The sequence below is a fragment of the Aquarana catesbeiana genome, linkage group LG03 (assembly GCF_042186555.1).
Source record: "Aquarana catesbeiana isolate 2022-GZ linkage group LG03, ASM4218655v1, whole genome shotgun sequence".
NCBI classification, from domain to species: Eukaryota; Metazoa; Chordata; class Amphibia; order Anura; family Ranidae; genus Aquarana; species Aquarana catesbeiana.
The window spans coordinates 381998231-382025658 of record NC_133326.1 but is presented as its reverse complement, the minus strand read 5'-3'; the positions used below and the strand labels follow the sequence as shown (position 1 = coordinate 382025658).

General features: G+C 42.4%; 1 protein-coding gene across 2 annotated transcripts in view; it reads left to right on the top strand.

Annotated features, from left to right (window-relative positions):
* The window catches only part of RAD50 (RAD50 double strand break repair protein), a 463790-nt gene that overhangs the window by 134694 nt on the left and 301668 nt on the right, over positions 1-27428 (top strand). For both annotated transcript variants that reach the window (XM_073620674.1, XM_073620673.1), the window contains exons 10-12: positions 10450-10656; positions 17129-17311; positions 17854-18011. In XM_073620674.1, the coding sequence (XP_073476775.1) occupies positions 10450-10656; positions 17129-17311; positions 17854-18011 (548 nt within the window). The remainder of the gene's footprint in view (positions 1-10449; positions 10657-17128; positions 17312-17853; positions 18012-27428) is intronic.

Below are 27428 nucleotides of genomic sequence, written 5' to 3'. Positions count from 1 at the left end.
GTTGGGTACAGTCTCTCACTGAATTGGTCCGCTCCACATTTTTTCTGTCAGTAACGCAGTCAGTCGATGAGCCCACTTCTGGTTTGGGGTCACCAAAAAGCCTCCCCAATCTGTTCATGCTTTCCCTATCCATTCATGGCTAAGAAAGCTTATTCTGAGTTTTAGCACCCAGATAAACAGTTTTTTTCCTCCGAAAAAATTTTTTCAATACTTTATCCTTTGGAGGAAAAGTTTTATAAGAAATGGGGAATTCCAGCAATTGACACTTCTATATCCTCTGTAATCAAAAACCAGACTTGTCAAGTAGACAATGCTCATTTTCTAAAGGATCCAACAGATAAAAAGTTGGAGTTTCTTTCGCTCGCAGGTTCAGTCGTTCAGCCAGCGCTGGCAGCGATCGGAGTATCTCAGTCCTTATAGGACCAGTTTATAGAGGTACTCAAAGTTATTCCTGATCAGTAGACGCTATAAAAGATTCTATTCTTCAGGCCTCACGGCTCATGCTAGGGCTGATACATGTGCGTAGAATCCTATGGTTGAAAAATTGGTCAGCCGAAGCGCCATGCAAAAAGCTCTTGACCAGTTTCCCTTTTCTTGATAAACGGTTATTTGGAGATGATCTGGATAAGTATATCCAAAGAATTTCTAATGGGGAAAAAATTCCCTTTTACTGGTTAAGAAGAAGTTTAAGCATTTTTTTTCTTTTAAACGTGCTTCTTCTCCAACGCCAGGGGCATTAGCCTTCAGGCAGTCATGACGGCCTCCACCGTCGGGTTCAAGAGGTAAACCTCAGGGTCAGTCCCAGGGTCAAAGAGGACCTGGGGGAGGAAACCCACAAAACAAAATACTAAAGCCTCCTTAAGAATGGGCGCCCCCGCTCGCTCGAGTGGGGGGGAAGGCTTCTACAGTTTTTAAGGGTCTGGCAGGAACAATGTCAAGACAGATGGTTGGCTTCCTCAATTTCTCTCGGTTACAAACTAGAGTTCCGAGAGTTCCTGTCTCCTCGTTTTCCCAGATGAAATGTTCCCAGAGATCCAGTGAAAAAGAAGTCTCTCTTTCTAGCTTTGGACATCTCTTGTCTCAAAGAGTGATATCGGTGGTCCCCTTGGAAGAGCAAGGTTTAGGGTTTTATTGAAACCTATTCACGTTTCCAAAACCAAACAGGTATGTCAGACCCATTTTAGATCTCAAACATCTAAACCGGTTTTTGGATATCCGTTCTTTTCACGTGGAGTCAATCCGATCAGTAGTCTCCATCCTACAAGGGGGAGAACTTCTGGTGTCAGTCGACATCAAGGATGCTGATTTTTCCCACTCACCAGAAATTTCTACGCTTCGAGGTAGAAAATCTTAATTTCCAGTTTGTAGCTCTGCCTTTCGGTCTAGCTACTGCATCTCGAGTGTTTACAAAGGCCCCTCCTTTAGCCAGGTTAAGGGCTCAAGGTATAACAATACTAGCCTACTTAAACGATCTTCTCTTGATAGATCAATCGGTAGCCCGCTTAATCCAAAACTTTTGTCACTGCAGTCAGCTACCTGGAATACCTAGGTTGGATTCTCAACCTAAAGAAATCCTCCTTAAAACCATCAAGGAGATTGCAGTACCCGGGGCTGATCATAGATACAGCTCAGAAGAGGGTGTTTTTTTTTCCCCAGGAAAGGATCAGTTCCATAAGGGAACGGATTCAGTTGATTAAAACAAAGAAGAATCCTTCTATTCGACTTTTCAAGAAGTTGTTGGGAAAGATGGTGGCTTCTTTGAGGCCGTTCCTTATGCGCAGTTTCATTCAAGACTGCTGCAAAACAGTATCCTGTCAACTTGGAACAAGAAGGTCCAAGCTCTGGACTTCCCAATGCGTTTATCCCCCAAAGTGCGTCAGAGCCTCAATTGGTGGTTGATATCCAAGAATCGTCAAAAAGGAAAATCCTTTCTACCAGTTACCTGGAAAGTGGTAACATCAGATGCCAGCCTTCTGGGCTGAGGAGGAGTCCTGGAAGAAGCATCTGTCCAAAGGAAGTGGTCCAAATCAGAGATGACCTTGCCCATCAATATTCTAGAGATTCGGGCAGTACGCTTGGCCCTCGAGGCCTGGACGCTCAAACTTCGGAATTATCCTGTCAGGATCCAATCCAACAGTGCCACAGCTGTGGCCTATGTCATTCACTAAGGGGGCACAAGCAGTTGTGCCGCCCAGGAAGAGGTGAATCATATTCTATCTTGGGCAGAAAACAACATTCCTTGCCTATCAGCCATTTTCATTCCAGGGATAGAGGATTGGCAGGCGGACTACTTGAGTCACCAACAATTGTTCCCGGGAGAATGGTCCCTTCACCCAGACATCTTTCTGTCAATAAGCCAAAGATGGGGAGTTTTCCGGATGTGGATCTGTTTGCGTCCAGTTTCAATAACAAGATTGACAACTTTGTGTCAAGGACAAGTGATCTGATGGCATACGGATCAGATACCTTGTTTTTTTCTGTGGGATCAGTTTTTCACTGATCTATGCGTTCCCTCCTGTTCTGCTTCTGCACCTTCTCGCAGGATCAAGCAAGAAGGGAAGGAAGTGATTCTTGTGGCCCAGGAGATTTTAGTTTGCCAAGATCGTAAAGATGGCGGTAGGGGACCCTTGGGCCCTACCACTATGGCCAGACCTTCTCTCGCAAGGTCCGGTATTCCATCCTACCTTACAAACGCTAAAATTAGCGTTTTGACTATTGAGACCCACGTTCTGAAAGATCATGGGCTGTTAGCTTCAGTAGTTTCTACTTGGTTAATGTTAGGAGGCCGGCCTCCGGAATCATATACTATAGAATCTGGAAGGCATATGTCTCCTGGTGTGAATCCAGGGGTTGGCACCCCAGGAAATATGTCATAGGTAAGATCCTTGAATTCCTACAGATAGGATGAGAAATTAAGCTGGCCTTAAGCACTATCAAAGGCCAGGTGTCGGCCTTATCGGTCTTTCTTTTCAACGACCTCTTGCTTCTCACTTTCTGGTTTGTAACTTTATTCAGGGGGTAAGACGGATTAAATCCTCCAGTTTGGTCACCCCTGAACTCTGGGGACTTAATTTTAGTCCTGTCGGCTTACAGAAGCAGCCTTCTGAGCCAATACAAGAAATTCCCTTGGTCCTCTTGATGGGGGAAAAATAATTTTCTTGGTTGCCATATCTTCTGCAAGACAAGTATAAGAGTTGGCTGCTCTTTCTTGTAAAGAGCCATATTGGTTGTTCATAAGGATGAGGTTGTATTGCGGCCTCATCCTGAATTCCTACCAAAGGTAGTATCGGATTTTCATTTAAACCAGGATATTGTTCTGCCTTCATTTTTTTCCAGAACCTCGTTTTCTGTGGAAGAAAGGTCACTACATTCTCTTGATGTGGTGAGAGCGGTCAAGGTCTATTGAAAGTAACCGCTCAGATTCGTGAAACGGATATTTTGTTTGTGTTGCCAGACAGTCCTAAAAGAGGACAGGCAGCGTTGAAATCTACTATTTCTAAATGGATTTGTCAAGTGATTGTTCAAGCTTATGGTTTAAAGAGGAAAATTCCTCCTTTTCATATTAAAGCGCACTCCACCAGGGCTGTTAGTGCTTCTTGGGCAGTGCATCACCAAGCCTCTATGGCTCAGATCTGCAAGGCCGCAACTTGGTCTTCAGTACATACATTTACTAGATTCTATCAAGTAGATGTAAAAGGCATGAGGATATCGCCTTTGGGCGCAGTGTACTGCAGGCTGCAGTATGAGTCCTCTAGTCTCTTGATGCCCTACTTTGTTGTGTCTCCCTCCCTTCAGTTAGCATTGCTATGGGACATCCCACATAGTAACTACTATGGCTCTGTGTCCTGTGATGTACGATAAGAAAATAGGATTTTTATAACAGCTTACCTGTAAAATCCTTTTCTTTTAAGTACATCACGGCACACAGAGGTCCCTCCCTTCTTGGTATACACATGTATTGCTTTGCTACAAAACTGAGGTACTCCCACCAGTGGGAGGGGTTATATAGGGCGTGCACTTTTTAACTTAGGGCGTGCCAGTGTCCATCACCTGAAGGTGGCCTATAACCCACATAGTATGGCTTTGTGTCCTGTGATGTACTTAAAAAAAAAAAAAAAAAAAAAAAAAAAAGGATTTTACAGGTAAGCTGTTATAAATATCCTATTTTTACTATGGGGTCTCTCTCTAGCTCTCTTCTCCCTAGTTTATTAGTGGGACTTGAGTGTATTTCCCCCTGGTGGCGGGGCCTGTCTGGGCACATGAGACTGGTGTTTGTTCCTCACTGTGCAGCTGTGGTGAGACTCTTGAATGAGTTTCAGGCTGACTCAAAAGGATTGTTTGTCTTTTTCCCTTTTTTCTTTTCCCTTTTTTCTTTTCCCTTATCATGGCAGGCCAAGAGCTCTAACCCAGGGATTAAAAAGAAATGTCCTTCATGCAAAACTAAGACTTTGTCAAGCATGTATTGACTCTTTAGTGAAGGTAGAAGCTTCTTCCGCATGCATCGATTTGATCGCATCTGTCAATAAGGAGCTGGATGCCACCATTCAATCCTTTCGATCTTCACTTACAAATCCATCCTCAAGTCAGCCGACTACCTCACAATCTTCTCAAGGCTAACTCTTGGTCCAGGCAGTGGAGGCAGAAGGGTGTCCTCTGAACCAGGAAGGGCTTTCCCCCTCACATTCTAATGAAGAATCAGAGGAGGATGAGGAACAGGTGGAGAATACTCCCTCCAAATACAAATTGTCTTTGGAGCAAGTAAACGGTCTCTTGAGGACAATTTATGCTACTTTGGGGCTAGAGGAAGAGCGCAAAGAATTGTCTTTGCATGACAAGATGTATGCAGGACTCAGCGAGTCCAAAACTCGTACCTTTCCGGTCCACGCAGTAATTGCTGAGGCAATTAAAAAAGAATGGACTGATCCTGAAAGAAAACCTTTCTTTCCAAAAGCTCACAAGAGAAGATTTCCTTTTGATGAAGACCCAGCGGCTCTCTGGAATAAAGTTCCAAAACTCGATGCAGCCTTTTCTCAAGTGTCCAGATCAACCGATTTGGCATTTGAAGACATGGGGATCTTAAAAGACACTAAAAAGATGGATCAACAACTGAAGAGTGCTTGGCAATCCATCATGGGCAACCTCAAGCCAGCAATGACAACTACTTGCGTCTCCAGGAATATGGAATATTGGGTGAATCAGCTTAAGGCTCACGTAATAGCTGATTCTCCTAAGCAATAAATCCTTGATTCCTTTTCAACCTTGTCAGCAGCTGTAGCCTATGTCTCAGGTGTATTAGCTGAATCTATTAGGATGAGAGCAAAAGCCGCAGCCCTTACTAATTCAGTTAGAAGAGCTCTGTGGTTAAAAACCTGGCCGGGGGATGCAGCATCTAAAAACAAACTATGCAGGGTCCCTTTCCTAGGGGATTTATTGTTCGGCTCCGATTTGGTCTCAGTTCTTGACAAGACGGCAGATAAAAAGAAATCTTTTCCTGTCAAGAAGAAGAAACAGCCAAATGTTTTATTCGTCCTCAAAGGGCTCAGGAACAAAACAAGCCTCAAGAGAAAAAGAAAAATTGGTCAGGGCAGAGGGGAAAAGGCAAAGGAAATGTCCTTTTCCATCCTCCTGCGTCAACCTGCAAGACACAGTGACAGTCAGTTACAGGTGGGAGGAAGACTTCAGGGTTTTCTCCCCTATTGGGCAAACATAACGGAAAACCAGTACATTCTGTGCATGCTGGCCCAAGGTTACAGAATAGAATTTTTACAAAAGTGATGGCAGAAGCTCTCGCACCTCTCCGCCTGCAGGGGATCGCTGTAATTCCGTACCTGGACGACCTACTCTTCTTTGTCCCTTCCAGGGGGAAATTGTTAGAGGACCTCGGAAAAGCCAACGGTCATCTAGAAACCTTGGGTTGGATAGTAAATATACAAAAGTCAAATTTTAATCCGGCCCAAGAAGTACAATTTCTGGGATATCAAATCAGGCATCTCTGGAGGCAAAGGTAAAAATCCCCTCAAAGTCAAACGATCTCTTTGGTGGTGGAAAAATCAGGCAAATCTGTCAAAGGGCCTACTAGGGTCTTTCCCAATAGAAAAAGTGGTAACGACAGATGCCAGCATGTGGGGATGGGGGCCTCACCTGGGTCAAAAAGGAGCTTGGTCCCAGTCAGAGGCGAAAAGGTCCTCAAATTGGAGGGAACTAAGGACAGTCGCCTTAGCATTGGATGCCTTCTCTCCAACCCTTCAAGGTTTCCATGTCCAGGTTCTCTCAGACAATGACACTACCATACCTACCTGAACAAGCAAGGGGGCTCAAGAAGCAAAACCCTTCAGTTACTGGCTTTAAAGATTCTAGGATGGGCAGAAAATCATTTGCGGTCCTTATCAGCAGTCCACCTCAAAGGTACCCTAAATGTAGTGGCAGATTTCCTAAGCAGAAGACGGATTCAAGAGGCAGAATGGACCTTGAATCCAGAAGTTTTTGCAATGACCACCAGGGCCTGAGGCCAGCCACAAATAGACCTGTTTGCATCAGAAGAAAATACGCAACTCCCGGTTTTCTTCTCCATTCACAGAAACGACAGTTCCCTGGGACAGATGCGTTAATACAGCCTTGGAACTTTCATCTGGGTTACGCCTTTCCTCCGTTTCAACTAATCCCGTTAGTATTGAGGAAGATACAGAGGAAGAAGGTGGAAGTGTAATGGAACGTCCCACAATCCGCTTGAGTGCTTCCGTCAGTATACCACTACCTCCCAGTCTGGACACAGATATCAGATATTCCAACTGCTCCCAAGCATAAAACAAGGCGACACTTGTTTCACTGCTAACATGGACTCACTCTTTATTTGAGATCTCACACAAATATATACAGCAGGATGACTAAAACCTAACCTAATTAACATGAGCTAATTATCTAATCCTTTATACAGCCTAGGTGACTGAGACATGAACTTTTGCCCAGACTTGTGGTCACCGAGCTTCACACAGTACATTATACTCACAATAGCAGGAGCTAATTACAATTAACAATACAAACAGTGTTCTCCCCCCTCCTCAGCCTAGTCATCAACAAACTATAGTAGGAGTAGACTGTTCGTCTCCTAGCCAGTCCTGGAGACCAATGTGATCAGCTCACTCAATTAACATGTTGAGTTCATGTTAGCAGTGAAACAAGTGTTGCCTTGTTTTATGCTTGGGAGCGGTTGGAATATCTGATATCTGTGTCCATACTGGGAGGAAGTGGTATACTGACGGAAGCACTCAAGCGGCTTGTGGGATGTTCCGTTACATTGGTGGCAAGCAGCGGGACGCTTCCTGCAGTCTGGGACATCCAAACTTCCACCTGGATACAAGGTCCATGTTAGCAGTGAAACAAGTGTTGCCTTGTTTTGTGCTTATGAGCGGTTGGAATATCTGATATCTGTGTCCAGACTGGGAGGAAGTGGTATATGACGGAAGCACTCAAGCGGTGTGTGGGACGTTCCGTTACAGGCAGTAATTCTAATTACTCCATTTTGGCCAAAAAGGGCATGGTTTACCACCGTTCTGCAGATGGCAGTCAAACCATCTTGGCAGCTGCCTCTCCGGCAAGACTTGCTTCTACAAGGTCCGATACATCATCCGGAAGTAGCCAGTCTAAGCCTCACCGCCTGGTATCTGAGGAGCAGTTAAGAAACAAAGGTCTGTCACAACCTTTGGTAACTACCTTACTTTCCAGTAGAAAAACAGTAACCAGAAAAATCTATGCTAAAGTCTACAACTGGTGTCGTTCGACAAATAGAACGGTAAAAAAATTTTGTGTCAATTTTAGAATTCCTTCGAAATGGTGCAGACAAAAGCTTTTCAGTCAGCACACTTAAAGTGCAAGTAGCTACATTGGGAGTCTTTCTGGAAAGACCAATCTCTTCTGAGCCCATGGTAACAAGATTCAAGGCGCTTACTAGATCCAGACAAGCTCCAGCTAAGCACTTTCCCAATTGGGATGGTCCTACAGGCCCTCACAAAGGAACCTTTTGAACCACTACAAGCAATTTCACTGAAGAATCTTACTATTAAGACTTTATTTTTGGTTGCAAAAACATCGGCAAGGAGAATTAGTGAGCTGCACGCCCTATCGGTTAAAAAACCTTGTTATCCATCTACACGAATAGGGTTATTCTCAAAACCGATCCGGGGTTTTTGCCAGAGGTAGCGTCAGCCCACAACAGGTCACAGGAGATCATCCTACCAACCTTTTGCTCAAACCCTTCAGGGGAGAAAGAAAGCCAATTCCACAATTTGTATGTAAGAAGGGCTTTATTACATTATCTGGAAGTAACAAAGGACTTTTGGTCTTCAGACTCTTTGTTTGTACTTTTCTCTGGAAAAAAGAAGGGCCACCAAGCATTAAAGGGGTCAATAGCTAAATGGCTTAAATCCGCTATTCTGGCAGCCTACTCTCAGGCGGGGCTATCTCTCCCGCTGGGAATTAAAGCACATTCTACCAGGGCTCAAGCCACTACATTGGCAGAAATAGCTGGTGCCACCCCAGATCAAATTTGTAAGGCGGCTACGTGGTCAAGTTACCTAACGTTTGTCCGTCATTACAGACTGGATCTTCTGTCAGCAAGCTATCAGGCTTTTGGCAGAAAGGTCATGCAGGCTGTGATCCCTCCCTAGTGGGTAAGTCTCTTTTATCCTCTCAAGGTGCTGTCATGAAAGATGTTAAGGGAAATATCAAGTTAGACTTACCAGTAACTTGTTTTCCAGCAGTCTTTCAGGACAGCAGCAACCCGCCCTTATTGTTTTAAATTATTATGCTGTGACTGACCATATTCTTATTATGTGTTCCAGCTTGGGCCGGAGGTTCTCTACTACTACTACTACTACTACTACTGGTAATAAGTGGGAAGGAGCCTCCTTTTAAAGATTGGTAGAGGTGTGTTTCCTGACAAGTGGGTGGAGCCACTCTCTCAAGGTGCTGTCCTGAAAAACTCCTGGAAAACAAGTTACCGGTAAGTTTAACTTGATTTTCCTGTTGTTCTTATTGGGCTCTGGGCTTGTTGACTATTATTTGCTGTAATACCCATTCCCATAGCATTGGATTATAGGCTAGTGCCTTCAGGTGACTGGACACTGGCAAGCTTTTGAGGCTCCTGCCATCCCCCCCCCCCCCCCCCCCCATTATCCCTACCCCACTATGTGAATTCTCATTTTTTTGCTGGTGCCCTAAGGTAATGAACCTCTTCTCCCTTTCTTAGTTTAACTAGCTTATTATTTTCTCTTTGAATTCTTCAATCAGCTCTTTACTGTCTTTTAAAACAATAGAAACAATGCATCTTCAGAAAAACCTTGGGAACCATACCCGGTCCCCATGTATGTATTGTATTTGCATGTATTTAGCCTGAGGGTGTTGTAACCCATTGGAAGTGAATTAGAAGACCTGTATCTTGTAATGTACCTTAGGCAAAGAATTTTACAGGTACTGTATGTTAAAAATCATAATATTGTATGATTGTGGATGGTGTTTATATGTCACCTAGGCTTTCCACTCACATATGGTGAGGGGCTCCAGAGTTTATGGCTGTTTATTTCCTTCTCAGGATCCTAAAAGTTTCTGGTTCTTGAGCTTGAACCTTGGGTGGGATAAAACCTCTGTTCATAGGTCTACATCTTACCTGATAAGCAGACTTCATCAGCCTCAGCTATGTGAGCTTACTGAGGCTCAGGGCTCTTATTTTTTGTGCGAGCTTGCTGCCGTGTGAAAAGGCTGAGTGCTTACCGAACAGTAAAAAATGTACAGTTGCTGCCTGTTTGAGTTGGACAACCTGACTTTCCATGTGTTCTGCCTTATGACAGGAAGTTACCATGCGACTAAGTCACATGATGAGAATTAATGGGAAGCTGGTTCTGTTTCCTGAAAGTGAACAGCAGACACATGCTGAAAGTTTTTGGTCTACTGTACACTATACTAACAAAAATTATGTACAAACTAAATGTTGCATAAACCAGAAGCTGCAAGAATTGATTCTTTGGTTAGGAGGTTCTTAAAGTGGACCTTCACACAGGATGATGTCCATTGAGCCCTCCCCCTGCTGGCAGTCTCCTGGGACACGTCACACATGCGGCTATATGTAATATGCAATCTAATGCTTTATTTTTCTATAGGATGCTTTGAGACTATTGAAAGCAACCGGAGATATAAAGCTTGTGATGTGCAAGCCTATAGCTGTCCACTGATTTATTGTGGTGCAAGCAGTCACTGCCAGAAAGACACAGGTGCTCAGCTTGTAATTGGTGACCCCTGCAAACCTTCTTTTTCTGCAGGTTTTAATCTCACAAAGATTTATTCTCTATAGCCTTTAGGCAAAGGTATAAAATCCGTTTCTATGAAAATGCAAAGTGTATCTTCAGTAAAATGTTTTCATATCTGCCAGTATTTTGAGTAGTTTTTTCCTAATTGCAGAAGGAGTTTTCAGACAAAGAAGCAGCTAAACAGAGACAAATAGATGAGATCAGAGACAAGAAGACAGGCCTGGAGCGCACTATTGAGTTAAAGTCTTCTATGCAGAACAAAAAACAGGGAGACCTCAGGAACATCAAATCTGAGCTACAGCAACTGGAAGGTTCCTCTGACAGACTGCAGGAACTTGATGAAGAACTTCTAAAAACGGTGAGCTGTATACTTGTGTGGCCTAAAGAGTAACTCCACTTTGTTTAGGAAAAAACAACCCCTCTGGGTAACCAATGTAGATTGCAGGGATATAAAAAAGCAAGACTCCTACTTTTTGTTGGTGTGAAGAAATAGCTCTTTGTTTCACCAAACTTTCTCATACTCCGATGCCACCAGGACTCCATTGAAAATATAGACTCTTATTTATTAGGGCAATGTCACATTAGTCAAATAAAGCCAGCATTTCAGTTCTGTGTTAGGGTCCCTTTGCAGTAATAAATGAGTGTATACAGTGCCTTGAAAAAGTATTCATACCCCTTGAAATTTTCATGTTACCACCAAAAACGTAAATGTATTTTATTGGGATTTTATGTGATAGACCAACACAAAGTGGCACATAATTGTGAAGTGGAAAGAAAATGGTTTACACGATCTTTTGCAAAAAAAAATATCTGAAAAGTGTGGTGTGCATTTGTATTCAGCCCCCCTGGGTCAATACTTTTGTAGAACCACCTTTGGCTGCAGTTACAGCTGCAAGTCTTTTTGGGGATGTCTCTACCAGCTTTGCACATCTAGAGAGTGGAATTTCTTTCTCGTACATCACGGGACACAGAGCCTCAGTAATTACTGATGGTTATATAGGGTATCACTAGGTGATTGAACACTGGCATACCCTAGACAGGAAGTTCAACCCCCTATATAATCCCTCCCCTTACTGGGACTACCTCAGTTTTTTCGCCAGTGTCTTAGGTGTTGGTCACGAGTAAAATGTGCTGTGCTGAGCTCCAAAGGAATATCCTATACTGGGGCAAGCCATGCAACCAGATCCATTTAAAGTGCTTTTTCCAGGCCAAATTGGATGGTACCGGAGCCTCGTGTCCGAAGAAACAAGGTTTTACCTGTAACGCTTCTCTTTTTAGAGAGCTGGACCCCGGGATCCAGTATTTGTTTTTTCAACCATATCCCTGGCGGGGTGCTTTACGGGGCCAGAACTGCGGATCCCCCTATTCAAGGAGGCCCCAGTCTCTGAAGGTTTTTCAAACGGAGCCCACCGTGAGAGGTGAAGATTGGGTCTGTATACAGAACCCTGCAGCTGGATAAGGTAAGGGAGACTCCTCCAGAAATTTTTTTAATTCTAGTAGGTTTTCGCCTTTAATTAAATGTATGCTATGCCTATTGTCGCCACCGGGGGGCTGTCAAGAGCACATAACTTTCATGCCTGTGTCGGTCTCAGTGTCAGTGCTGTACGCTCCTCCAGCCAGGCTCCAGGTAGGATGTTTAAGGGGGGTTCTTTCCTTAGGGATTCTCCCCCCATGGCTTAGGGGGGCCGGGATGAGCTTAGTAAGCAGCGGTAATATACCGCGCCACCGCCATTTTTGGCAGGTTCCCATCCACCGGCCCTTCTCTCTCCTCCGCCCCAGCCTCCCCTCCATGCTTGTCCCGAGGATCGGAGCCTCGGCTCTCGCGGGAAAGCACACCTTTTTGAAAAAATGGGGGGGGGGGGGGAGGCGGGAGGGGTGGTCGGAGGAGGGGGCGGCGGAGCATTAACACGACATCCGGCGTGATTAGACGCCCACATCGTCGGGCTACACAGGCTATAAGTGCAAACCCCCGGGCTTGCTGTTCAGGTAAAACTTTGAGGACCTGTTTAACATGGTCTCTCAAGTATTGACAGACTCCGATTGCTGCCACTGCAGGTTGAGTAGCTAGGGTGAGCCGTCGTGGTCAGGGGCTGCATCTCAATGCCCATTCAACTTTGCAAAATAGCTCAAGCTCTATCAGATTGGATGGAGAGCATCTGAACAGAAATTTTCAAATCTTGCCACAGATTCTCAATTGGATTTAGGTCTGGACTTTGACTGGGCCATTCTAACACATGATTATGCTTTGATCTAAACCATTCCATTTCAGCTCTGGCTGTATGTTTAGGATCTTTGTCCTGCTGGAAGGTGAACCTCTGCCCCAGTCTTTTGCAGACTCTTAACAGGTTTTCTTCTAAGATTGTCCTGTATTTGGTTCCATCCATCTTCCCAACAACTCTGACTAGCTTCTCTGTCCCTGCTGAAGAAAAGCATCCCCACGGCATGATGCTGCCACCACCATGTTTCACGGTGGGGATGGTGTGTTCAGGGTGATGTGCAGTGTTAGTTTTCCGCCACACATAGCTTTTTACTTTTAGACCAAAAAGTTTACTTTTGGTCTCATCTGACCAGAACACCTTCTTTCACATGTTTGCTGTGTCCCCCACATGGCTTCTCGCAAACTGCAAACGGGACTTCTTATGGCTTTCTTTCAACAATGGCTTTCTTCTTGCTACTCTTCCATAGTGGCAAGATTTGTGGAGTGCATGACTAATAGTTGTCCTGTGGACAGATTCTCCCACCTGAGCTATGGAACTCTGCAGCTCCTCCAGAGTTACCATGGGCCTCTTGTCCGCTTCTCAGATTAACGCTCTCCTTGCCTGGCCTGTCAGTTAAGGGGAAGGCCATGTCTTGGTAGGTTTGCAGTTGTGCCATACTCTTTCCATTTTCGGATGATGGATTGAACAGTGCTCCGTGAGATGTTCAAAGCTTGGGATATTTTTTTATAACCTAACCCTGCTTTAAACTTCTCCACAACTTATCCCTGACCTATCTGATGGCCTTCATGCTGTTTGTTCACTAAGGTTCTCTAACAAACCTCTGAGGGGTTCACAGGACAGCTGTATTTATACTGAGATTAAATTACACACAGGTGGACTCTATTTACTAATTAGGTGACTTCTGAAGGCAATTGATTCCATTAGAATTTAGTTAGGGGTATTGGAGTAAAGGGGGCTAAATACAAATGCACGCCACACTTTTCAGATATTTATTTGCAAAATGTTTTGAAAACCATTTATCATTTTCCTTCCACGTCACAATTTTATGTCCCAATTTGTGTTGAACTATCACATAAAATCCCAAAAAATACATTTATGCCCCGTACACACGGTCGGATTTTCCGAAGGAAAATGTGTGATAGGACCTTGTTGTCGGAAATTCCGACCGTGTGTAGGCTCCATCACACATTTTCCATCGGAGTTCCGACACACAAAGTTTGAGAGCAGGATATATAATTTTCCGACAACAAAATCCATTGTCGGAAATTCCGATCTTGTGTACACAAATCCTACGGACAAAGTGCCATGCTCAGAATAAATAAAGAGATGAAAGCTATTGGCCACTGCCCCGTTTATAGTCCCGACGTACGTGTTTTACGTCACCGCGTTTAGAACGATCGGATTTTCCGACAACTTTGTGTGACCGTGTGTATGCAAGACAAGTTTGAACCAACATCCGTCGGAAAAAATCCTAGGATTTTGTTGTCCGAATGTCTGAACAAAGTCCGACCGTGTGTACGGGGCATTACCGTTTTAGTTGTAACATGACAAAATGTGGAAAATTTTTATTTTAGTCTTTCCAGCTTAGAGGCAAAATCTGGGGACTTATAGACCCATGATCTTGCTGTAAAGAGGACCTGTCATGCCTTATTGCTGTTACAAGGGATGTTTACATTCCTTGTAATAGGAATAAAAGTGATTAAAAAAATGTAAAAGGAAAGTGTCAAAATAGAAAAATAAAAGTAAAATAAACAATATTTTTTTTTTTTAAAGCGCCCCTGTCCCCGCATGCTTGTTCGCAGAAGCAAATGCATACGTAGGTCGTGCCCACATATGTAAATGGCGTTCAAACCACACATGTGCGTTATCGCCGCAAACGTTAGAGCAAGAACGATAATTTTAGCGCTAGAGCTCCTCTGTAACTCTAAACAGGTAACCTGTAACATTTTTTTAAAGCATTGCGTATAGGGATTTTTAAGCACCGAAGTCTGGCACCATTCCACGAATGTTTGCAATTTTAGCATGACATGTTGCGTATCTGTTTACTCAGCGTAACATCATCTTTCACATTATGCAAAAAAAAAATCAGGCTAACTTTAGTGTGTTTTTTTTTTTTTTAATACATAAAAACTGTTTAAAAAAAAAAAAAAAAAACGCGTTTGAAAAATTTGCTGGGCAAATACCGTGCAAGATAATATAAAAAGTTGCAACGACCACCATTTTATTCCCTAGGGTCTCTACTAAAAAACACATTTATAATGTTTGGGGGTTCTGAGTAATTTTCTAGCAAAAAAATGATGATTTTTACATGTAGGAGAGAAGTGTCAGAATTAGCCTGGGTGGCAAGTGGTTAATGCCCTTCATATGTAAGTCTGAACTCACACTATGTGTGGTGACAGATGTTTTACTGCATTGTAAAATGTCTGTCACCCCTAGGACACACAGGAAATAATTGTTTCCGATGTGTCCAATTCACACTGCAACGCAGCCTAGGGTTGCGCTGCAGCATGCTGCTATAAAATGCAGACATGCTGCATTTTATCGCAGTGCACCCTGTCGAATTGCATGGCACTGCACAGCAGCACAGTGCATCTCACTGCTGTACATTGCCATGAATTTATATAAAGACAAGAGAGCGCACGCCAGCCCTAGTGTGTTATCGTTTAATAAAAAGTTTATAAAAAATGAGGGTTGCACTCACAAACATCCAGCGTTAAATAGCATAAAAAGCTCCATAATAGCCTCCTCTCCTGGTCTGTAGAGATCAGTTAGCTCACAGCAACTAGTAGCGTGGTAAAGTATTTCAGTAAGCACAGACCGTCTGCTTCCTTGTAACACACATCGCCCAAAGCACTCGCACGAACCAGCCGGCGCTGCCTGACGTCACTCGTGGCCAGGGAGGGGATGCACAGTGATGCAGCTGACTCCTCTCGTAAGCTTCATGCAATTGCTAGGACAACATGTTTCGAAGGCATGGCCTCCTTCTTCAGGTAACGCCCTAATCTCCTCTAGTGATAATATATGCTAACACCCCCCGCCCCTCCTATCTATGAACCAATGGCATCATAACAGACCAGGAGCACGGAGTACACAGCAAGAGGTATCTACAAGACGGAGGGGGTTATATAGCAACAGCATCCTAAAATGGTGTTTAGTACAAATAAACATAGAGAATTAGCACTCTCTTTAATGTAAATCTAAATAAAAAGAATTCTTGTCATATGTAATTAAAACTTATTTAAAAAGTACTTATGTGAACAGTACTATAAAATATACACTATATATTAATATCATCAACAACAGAAAATCACGCTGCAAGGGCATAATCATACATATCAAAATACATAAATAAATGATATATAATATATACATAATACAACATCATATCGATAAAGATGCAATATGTCATGGCATATCCAATGTAGAAATTAATTGTATTATATTATTTTACTTTTGGAATAGGTATAGTGGGGACAGCGCTAAACTTGGTTTGTTGTGTGTGTTTGGACATTGCCATGAATGAAGTGTACATTTTGTACACTTCAAATAAGGTATGTACAAAAAAAAAAAAAACAGGGAGCCGTGTGATGCGTTGGATCGCACACCACAATTCCCCCTACTGCAACCAGCAACGGAGAGCTGCTAGAGCAGTCAGTGCTTAGACAGCTCTCTGTTGCAGTGTGAATGGAGCCTGAGAGTAACAAGTCTTGTGATTGGACATTCAATACATCAGGTTGCTGCAAACGCATGAATGTGTCATATGGCAGTTTATGGCAAATTTATTTGTACCGCACTCTATCTGTAAGGTAAAACTTGGTTAGCATGATTATGAAAATACAAAATTCTTGAGAATCTTGCATTTTTTAAAGTAGTTTCTGATGAACCAAACAGTGGCGGCATCCAATCGGATGCAGACGCTGTTTGGGTATTCTTTTTTTTTTTTTTTGCTGGTGGGTGAATGCAGCATTAAAGTGGAATGCCACAGTGCTTGCTCTGCTTCAACTGCCCAATGCCCATAATGTCCCTCGCCAGCATCTTCTGGGTGCTGGTCTTTGGCCATCTTGATTGGCTTTTGTGACTGAACCCCTGCGCATGAACCTCTGCGTGCAGGGGTTCATTCATCCCAGCACACAGGCACTGTGCTGGAATGTAAACTGAGCTTGGGCTTGCACAGCTTAGTGTACCTTAAAGAAGACTGTAAACAAAAAGGTAGGTTTATTTTATTGCAGAAGAGGCATTGCAAAAAGCCTGTCTGCTTACATTTTTGTAAATATTAACTTTAGTTCCACTTTAAAGGAGAGAAGAAAAAGAAGGAAGGGAGAGAAATTTAGAGCAACGTGGTCACGAAACCTAGTGTGGCCATAAAAGATATTCTGAAAAAGACAAAGTAGATACCTTTCTTGCCAGCTTCTTAAATTGTTATGCAGCAAATATATTGTTAAATCTAGAAATTGTTTTATTTTGTTTTTATAGCACCGAGAAGCCAGCTTAATTTCCATTTTTTTCTACTACCACATGATGCTACATATTATGTAGAAAATGTACTTTTGAATATTGTGTGTTAACCTCTGTTGGAGAATAAGTGGATCATATGTGGGTTTTGTGTCACAGGAGCGGGAACTGGAGGGCGTTGAACAGAAATGCAATGTAGAAGCTCTGAGATCAGAGGTTGAACAGCTTCAGAATCAGAGGTCTGAACTGGACAGAACAGTGCGAAAGCTGGATCAGGAGATGGGGCAGCTCAACGCCCACACAATGACACGGACACAGATGGATATGCTGAAAAAGGATAAAGTAGAGACATTTCATTATATTTTCTGGTGTTTTGTTTATAGAATTACTAAAAATAATTACTTATATAATATATGTGTATGTAATATAGTATTTCTGCTGAACTAATGATTTGAAACCACTGTTGCAAACTGCAAGTATTTCTATATGTAAAAAAAAAAAAAAAAAAATGTGTCTCCATCTTTGGAAGTGGACCAAAATCCAGTCTGATAGCCAGCATAGTTTGCCTACATTGCATCTAAGGATGCAAGAAAATTGTTTGCACCTCAAAATAGCCACATGAAAGGTATCACTTACGTTTTGAATTTTCTTCTACTACTACCCATGGCTAACATGGTACAACAATCTACTGTACTTACTCACAGAAGAATTCTGTTTTATTTCCTGTCTAAAATACTTCAGTTGCAGAGCACTGCCAATGGTAGTGTTGTAAAGCGCATGTCCCAAATCCTAATTTCTCAAAGTAATGGTTTTCTTTTTTGCTACTCCTTTTTTTTTTTTGTTATTGGCAATTACCTATACAATTTTTTTTTTTTTGGTTTTAGGCTGAAAAAGAGGATCATATTCGAAAGATAAAATCCAGACACAATGATGAATTGACTTCTTTATTGGGATACTTCCCAACTAAGAAGCAGCTTGAAGACTGGCTGTATGCCAAGCAGAAAGATATCAATCAGACACGGGAAAAGCTGGCCAAGTTGAAGTAAGTCCCTGAAGCTGTTTTTAATGTTTGTTGTAATAACAGAATATAAAGTTACTTTAGCCTTGCTTATGGCAGGAACACCAATTATTTTTGTTGTCACAGAAATTACAGAATTTATGGTAGAAAACGTTTAATTTCTAAAAGAAATCCATTTATTAAGCAATGTGAGGCATCTTCCTTATAACAAAGAATAACTGTGTGGATGGCACTTTTTTGCTCATAGGGTCTATGCAAACTGCTTCTCGAGGAGTTTACCATTTTGCCTGTAGAAGCAGCTAATGTTATCCTATGTGTCCATGCACATTAGGACATTTAGAGGCATATTGTAAGCTTCGCCTTTAGAGGCAGAAAAAAACCCTTCTATCTTGCGTTTTTTAGAGCAGTTTTCTGTCAGAAATAAATGCTAAATGCTCTGTATGAACTTTTTTTTTTTTTTCTTTTTCCTGCCAAAAGACCTGGGCAGGGTCCGGGTTGTCCCCTTTTACCACTTATATTTATACTTACCTTGGAGCCACTGTTATGACGTATTAGAACTAACCCAGACATAGAAGGGGTATAGGTAAGGAAAGTGTCTCATAAAGTTGCTGCATATGCAGACGATTTACTATTTATTTTTTTTTTGTCACCAGTACAGAAGTAACTTTACCCAATCTAATGATAGAAATTAGACCGATATGCTTAACTGTCAATTTATAAATTTATGGAAAATCAGAAGTAATGAATCTCACAGTCCCTGAATCTAGCGTGTGTATATTGAAATCGAGCTTCCTGTTTAGATGGGTGGTGGAGAAACTAAAGTACAGTATTTAGGGATATATTTTACACAATCTCTAGCCAATGTATTCCAATATACGGTAATTTTTCCTAACTGCTTACCAATATTAAATGCGATCGTCGGCTTTGGTGACAACTCTCTCGCACATGGTTTGGTAAAAACTGCATTTTAAAAATGAATGTACTCCCTCGAGTGCTGTACCTTTTTCAGACCCTACCAGTGACAGTATGAAATAATTTCCTGCGACATATTAAGAGTGAGTTTGTGCAATTTTCGTGGGTGAGTCATCCATCAAGGATTAGAGCACAAATACTCACTATGCCTAAGTACGCAGGGGGCATGGGATTTCCAGACCCAGTACGGTACTATCAAGCTGCACATTTACTACGGACACTGGACTGGGGCAATCATGGTCGGGTAAAAAGCTGGGTATCATGGGAGCAGCATATATCATCTATTCCACTTAAGGCCATCCCATGGCTTAATACTCTGTGTCCGGCTCAGGTGAGGGAGCATCCTATCCTAGGTGCTATGTTTAAATGAGTCTGTTTATTAAAACAGACTACTGTAAGTCCATAAACAACATTACTTTTGATGCCAATAATAGGAAACCCTGACTTTTCACTGGGGTTGACTTATCCCAAATTTTGCCAGTTCTTAGAGATAGGTAAGTTCCAATTTGCGGATTTTTGAGACTCAAATGGTTGGAAATCCATAAGGGATATACAATCCATGCTTACACCATCTTTTACCGACATGGCAGGAGATACAAATATGGCATCTTACTTTACTACCTCATAATTTTTAGATTATAGAAGACGTGCGCTGTATTGATAGCACCCTCTAATTCGCATGTTCCCTTTTTTATGTCTGTGTGGGAAAAAGATTTAAATATAAGATTTTCAGATGATCAAAGATTGTATCCATTATTTCTTGTTCATAAAGTTTATTAAGAAAAAAACTAAATTACAGAGATAATACAGAATAGCATTCTGTCACAGAGCAGGCAAAAGGCATTATATAAAAGTGAAGTCAGTTGGGATGCAACCCATATGAGAAACGGGTACAATAATAAAGCTAGTCAGTAGTGCAAATGGGCTTTCAACTCCTTGAATCTGACTGCGAAGAACAATATTAACACAACCATGAGTTGATAATAAAACGTAAGGAGGATTAATCCATACAGACCAGGGTAAACATGGCCACTGGTCAAGTCAGAAGGCCTGTAATATGCATTGGGTAGGTAAGATATGAAAGTAGGTAATTATAGGGAATACTACATATATCAGAGAGCCAAAGATACCGCTGTGTGGTGTATGATTAATCCCACTGAGGGTGATATTATAGATGCAAGTAATCTTAACCACTTGAGCCCCGGACCATTATGCTGCCTAAGGACCAGAGGTCTTTTTCCAATTTGGCACTGCGTCGCTTTAACTGCTAATTGCGCGGTCATGCAATGCTGTACCCAAACGAAATTTGCGTCCTTTTCTTCCCACAAATAGAGCTTTCTTTTGATGGTATTTGATCACCTCTGCAGTTTTTATTTTTTGCGCTATAAAAGGAAAAAGACCGAAAATTTTGAAAAAAAAAATGATATTTTCTACTTTTTGTTATAAAAAAAATCCAATAAACTAAATTTTAGTCATACATTTAGGCCAAAATGTATTCGGCCACATGTCTTTGGTAAAAAAAATGTCAATAAGCATATATTTATTGGTTTGCGCAAAAGTTATAGCGTCTACAAACTAGGGTACATTTTCTGTAATTTACACAGCTTTTAGTTTATGACTGCCTATGTCATTTCTTGAGGTGCTAAAATGGCAGGGCAGTACAACCCCCCCCCAAATTACCCCATTTTGGAAAGTAGACACCCCAAGGAAATTGCTGAGAGGCATGTTGAACCCATTGAATATTTATTTTTTTTGTCCCAAGTGATTGAATAATGACAAAAAATAAATAAATAAATAAATATTTACAAAAAGTTGTCACTAAATGATATATTGCTCACACAGGCCATGGGCCTATGTGGAATTGCACCCCAAAATACATTCAGCTGCTTCTCCTGAGTATGGGGATACCACATGTGTGGGACTTTTTGGGAGCTTAGCAGCGTACGGGGCCCCGAAAACCAAGCACCGCCTTCAGGATTTCTAAGGGTGTAAATTTTTGATTTCACTCTTCACTGCCTATCACAGTTTCAGAGGCCATGGAATGCCCAGGTGGCACAAAACCCCCCCAAATGACCCCATTTTGGAAAGTAGACACCCCAAGCTATTTGCTGAGAGGCATGGTGAGTATTTTGCAGTTCTCATTTGTTTTTGAAAATGAAGAAAGACAAGAAAAAACTTTTTTTTTTTTCTTTTTTCAATTTTCAAAACTTTGTGACAAAAAGTGAGGTCTGCAAAATACTCACTATACCTCTCAGCAAATAGCTTTGGGTGTCTACTTTCCAAAATGGGGTCATTTGGGGGGGTTTTGTGCCACCTGGGCTTTCCATGGCCTCCGAAACTGTGATAGGCAGTGAAGAGTGAAATCAAAAATTCACGCCCTTAGAAAGCCTGAAGGCGGTGCTTGGTTTTCGGGGTCCCGTACGCGGCTAGGCTCCCAAAAAGTCTCACACATGTGGTATCCCCGTAATCAGGAGAAGCAGCAGAATGTATTTTGGGGTGTAATTTCACATATTCCCATGGCATGTTTGAGCAATATATCATTTAGTGACAACTTTGTGCAAAAAAAAAAAAAATTTGTCTCTTTCCCGCAACTTGTGTCGCAATATAAAATATTCCATGGACTCGACATGCCTCTCAGCAAATAGCTTGGGGTGTCTACTTTCCAAAATGGGGTCATTTGGGGGGGTTTTGAACTGTCCTGGCATTTTATGCACAACATTTAGAAGCTTATGTCACACATCACCAACTCTTCTAACCACTTGAAGACAAAGCCCTTTCTGACACTCATTGTTTACATGAAAAAGTTATTTTTTTTTTGCAAAAAAATTACTTTGAACCCCCAAACATTATATATTTTTTTAAAGCAAATGCCCTACAGATTAAAATGGTGGGTGTTTAATTTTTTTTTTTCACACAGTATTTGCGCAGCGATTTTTCAAACGCATTTTTTGGGGAAAAAACACACTTTTTTAAATTTTAATGCACTAAAACACACTATATTGCCCAAATGTTTGATGAAATAAAAAAGATGATCTTAGGCCGAGTACATGGATACCAAACATGACATGCTTTAAAATTGCGCACAAACGTGCAGTGGCAACAAAATAAATGCATTTTTAAAAGCCTTTAAAAGCCTTTACAGGTTACCACTTTAGATTTACAGAGGAGGTCTACTGCAAAAATTACTGCCCTCGATCTGACCTTCGCGGCGATACCTCACATGCATGGTGCAATTGCTGTTTACGTTTGACGACAGACCGCCGTTTGCGTTCGCCTTAGCGCGAGAGCAGGGGGCGACAGGGGTGCTTTTTTTTTTTTTTTTCTTTATTATTTTTTTGCTTTTTTTATCTTATTTTTAAACTGTTCCTTTCATTTTTTTTTTTTTTTTTAAATCATTTTTATTGCTATCTCGGGGAATGCAAATATCCCCTATGATAGCAATAGGTAGTGACAGGTACTCTTTTTTGAAAAAATTGGGGTCTATTAGACCCTAGATCTCTCCTCTGCCCTCAAAGCATCTGATGACACCAAGATCGGTGTGATAAAATGCTTCCCCAATTTCCCAATGGCGCTATTTACATCCGGCGAAATCTAAGTCATAAAATGCTCGTAGCTTCCGGTTTCTTAGGCCATAGAGATGTTTGGAGCCACTCTGGTCTCTGATCAGCTCTATGGTCAGCTGGCTGAATCACCGGCTGCATTCTCAGGTTCCCTGTTGAGACAGGAGAGCCAGAGAAAAACACGGAAGACGGTGGGGGGGGGGGGGCATTCCCTCCCACGGCTTGTAAAAGCAGTCTAGAGGCTAATTAGCCACTAGGATTGCTTTTACATGAAAGCCGACCCCTGGCTGAAAAGAATGATACCAAGATGATACCTAAACCTGCAGGCATCATTCTGGTATAACCATTCAAAGTCGTGAATGGTGTACCTGAAGACAAAAAAATGGTTAACAATAAAGCACAGTAAACGGTAAAGTATAAAAAATTGCATACCTGAGCAAACATGATAAAACATAATAACAATAAAACATTGCAGAATAGAATACAGTAAAAAAGAGCAGAACAAGAGAGAGAGAATAGAGAGAGAGAGAACAATAAAACGACAACTATTTTTTTTTATTTTATATATATATATTTTTTTTTTTACACTTTTTTTGTAACTAACTTTTATAACGGTAACCGGTTCCAGGTTCGGGTCTCTCAAAATGCGATGGCATCTTGGGAGACCCTGTGAAAGTGTGCCTAGTCTGTACAATGCTGTACCCTACGCTAATACTCAACTAGTGTATGGTAGCGTTCAAAACATTCACCAATGCAAAGACCAGGATTGTCAGGACAGGAGGGACAATAATAGCGGGTGTCACGCCTATATCCGCGCTTGCTGCAGACACGACATCTTTTTTGGGGGTTCGTTGGGTAGGGGTACTCGGGAGGACATAAAGAAAATGCCTCTCATGCAGCCGACTGCATTTGGTTGGGGATGTGAATGGGGGAAGTACGGGCGCTGCAGAAGCGGTGGGTTCCCAATTAGGATTGGCGAATGCAGCAGGAAGGGCACTATGGGCACGACGGGCCTGTGTTTGTCTTCTTGGTGGCAGCGGGACACTACTTGTGCTTGCCACCTCACCAGCTTGAACTGCACTTATGGGACTCGCCACATCACCAAGTGTTACTGCAGTGCTGGTTTGACTACGACCGGGGTGTACTAGGCCGCTGGCGCTTGCCAGTTCAATAAAAAGCTACCAAAAAAACTGTTAGCGATCAGGCCTGACTCTGCGAACGCTGCAGTTATGCGTTAAGTGTTTTGTAAGTGACAGTGATTGATCGATACTGCACTTGGGTGGGCTGGGCTGGGCGGAGGGGCAAAATGCAGGTGCTAGCAGGTATCTGGGCTGATCCCGCTAACACTGCGTTTTTGGGAACCCTAAACTGCTGGGGACGCCAGTATAGATCTGATCGGATCAGATACTATACCACTAAGGGAGCTGTACGGTGCGTGCGTGGGTGTTAGCGCTACTGGCGCTAACCTGACGCTGCCTGGAGCTGGTGCTTGCCAGTTCACCAAAATGCTACCAAGAAAACTGTTAGCGATCGCAGGGATCAGGCCTGACTCTGCGAACGCTGCAGTTATGCGTTTAGTGTTTTGTAAGTGACAGTGATCGATCGATACTGCACTTGGGCTGGGCCGGGCGGAGGGGCAAAACGCAGGTGCTAGCAGGTATCTGGGCTGATCCCGCTAACACTGTGTTTTTGGGAACCCTAAACTGCTGGGGACGCTAGTATAGATCTGATCGGATCAGATATTGATCCAATCAGATACTATACCACTAAGGGAGGTGTATGCTGCGTGCGTGGGTGTTAGCGGTACTGGCGCTAATCTGACGCTGCCTGGGGCGACGCATATCACCGCCGGGCGATCAGGGGGCTAAACCTTTATTCGGTAATAAACGGCGGGTGCCCTGACACTATAAAAAATAATCAAACTAACCAGCGTCACCCGTAACAGTTATACGGTGATCAGTGGTGAAAGGGTTAACTAGGGGGCAATAAAGGGGTTAAAACATTTATTAGATAGTATATGGGGGTCCCTGACGCTCTAAAACGCTGACGGCGAACCTAAATATTTACCTCACTAACTAGCGTCACCAGCGACACTAAGGGGGGTATCCTAGACCTACAGGGGGGTAATACTAACTGTCCCAACACTGTAACTGTCACAAACTGACACCAATGCAGTAATCAGAAAAAAAAAAAAAAAAACTGCTGGTGTCAGTTTGTGACAGGGGGGGGGGTGATTGGGGGGGGATCGGGGGGGGATCGGGGTGTTTTGTGTGCCTGGCATGTTCTACTTAGTGTGTGTGTGTGTGTGTGTTGTGCACTCACATACCTGTCTTCTCTCCTCGGGCTGGAACGGAAATTACTGAGCCGAGGAGAGATGACATCATTTCCTTTGCTGCTGTTTAGCATACAGCAGCAAAGGAATGTTCTCATTGGCCGGCGGCGATCGCGAGGGGGGTGCCACGAACGGATGGCCTCCCCCTCATCTCCGATCGCCGTGGGAGAAAAGACGACCGCCTCGGGCACCGGGGGGGGGGTCCGATCGGACCCCCCACCCGCGGAAGGCAAATCACGTATATGTACGTGATTTTGCCTGTCCGTGCCACCTTGCCGACGTAAATCGGCGTGAGGCGGTCGTCAAGTGGTTAAATAAGGGAACCTGCATATGATAAGAAAGCGAGGAAAAGTCAGAAAATACAGGAGGGGATGTTTAGGAGTAGGGAAGAATGAAGAGAGGGGAACCCCTGGGGGGGATTTAAACTGAAATTGCTTAAGATGAGAATCAATTTAGAAATGTTGTATCTATTATTTCATACATAAATCTTCTATCTCTTCGAGACTGCAGGAAACGGGGTACCAGCTCTTGACTAGGTGTTATAGATCTCCAGAGAAGCTGCACTGTATTGCCCTGTACACACGGTCGGATTTTCCAACGGAAAACGTGTGATCTTGTCGGAAATTCCGACCGTGTGTGGGCTCCATCACAAATTTTCCATCGGAATTTCCAACACACAAAGTTTGAGAGCTTGCTATAAAATTTTCCGACAACAATGTCCTTTGTCGGAAATTCCAATCGTGTGTACACAAATCCCACGCACAAAGTGCCACGCATGCTCAGAATAAATTAAGAGACGAAAGATATTGGCTACTGCCCCATTTATAGTCCCGACGTACGTGTTTTACGTCACCGCATTCAGAACGATCGGATTTTCCGACAACTTTGTGCGACCGTGTGTATGCAAGACAAGTTTGAGCCAACATCCGTCTGAAAAAATCCATGGATTTTGATGTCTGAATGTCTGATTAATGTCCGACCGTGTGTACAGGGCATAAGTTTTCTAATGCAGACTCGATTTGTTGGCTCTGCATATTCCATATTATCTGGGCATGTCCCAGATTTCTCCCCCATTAGCAAGAGGTGTGTGCTTTGATTAAAGATATCTCTGATCTCTTCCCTGATCAGGACCCAGCAGCATGTTTGTTACATCTCAGCCTTGTCTTGAGGGGTAGATATTGCCCATTGGTGGTAAGACATCTCATTCATGTGGCGAGGGACACCTCCTTCACCTCAGCGGTGAAATATAAGGCATTCGTTCCCTGAGTTTGAGGGTTAATAATGTGCTAAATATCAACCTTCTAATACTGCACAGTGCCCCAAATAACTATTATTCAATAAATATATCCTTCACCATAAGTAATCTATCTTTCACCATAAAAAACAGATACTTCAAGCACACTATCTGTTGTGACTGGTGAAAAAGTGTGACACAGTCACCAAATAAAATAATTCCACAATAAAATGTGACACAGACACCAAATAAAATATATGATCTCACAATAATTCCAATAATAAAATTTGAGTCTTTTCTGATTAATTCACATGTGCTGAATAATTATCAAGCTTCAATATGTGACCACAGTGAGAGACGGTCAAATCAGAGTTCCTGCTGGTTTTCACATACGCTGGATTGAATACAAGCCTCGCTGTGTTGCCGCAGTACTCAAAAAGAAGAAAAAAAAGCCATTGCGCAGATGGTAAAACATAAGATATCCTGTGTGGTTAGAGCAATATACACTCACATTTTCCTGAAGAGTAGATCGCATATAAATGTGGTCAGTTGCATACAATTTCAATGCTCCTCATACGCCGACAGTACACACACAGCACTGTGGGTGACGTCATTGGCTCCTCCCGACGCGTTGCTTCACTAGACACGTGACTTTTTCAAGGGTGAACATGTGACGGACTTGTGAAAGGTAATAACTGATGCGCAAAAACCACACTAATCTATAAAATAGACAAGGAGCCACCAACATAAAACAGTGTACTCGCATAACCCTAATAAACAAGTGTAATAAAATTATGTAGCGCTACCTCAGTCTCGGTGTAACAACTCCAACACAAATCGTGGAAAAAAATGTATATAAAAATGATGATCTAAAACCTAAATAAAATATCAGAAATATTCTATATGGATATGTGAAAAAATGGTATATAAATATACCAACAAAGTGCAGTGTGCACACAATGAAAAAAATACACAATGTAATGCAGCAGATAAATGGCAACAAACAATGTGAAGAATGTCACGTAATATAATAAGTGTCCAATCAAATGTGAACTACTAGCGTACAATGACATCAAATAGAATAATATTACATGTGAAAATAATAAAGTGCAATTCAAAAACATGCAATGTGATTTCCAATGCGACTCCCAATATCAACCCAAAGATGATATAAAAATATTCCAACAAAGTGCAGTGTGCACACAATGAAAAAATATTTTGCAGGCAGGCAAAAAACACAAACAATGTCAGTATTGCCACGTAGTATAATGTGTGTCCAATCAACTGTGAACTAGTAGCATAAAATAGCATCAAACAAAAGGTGAAAATAGAAAGCGCAGTCC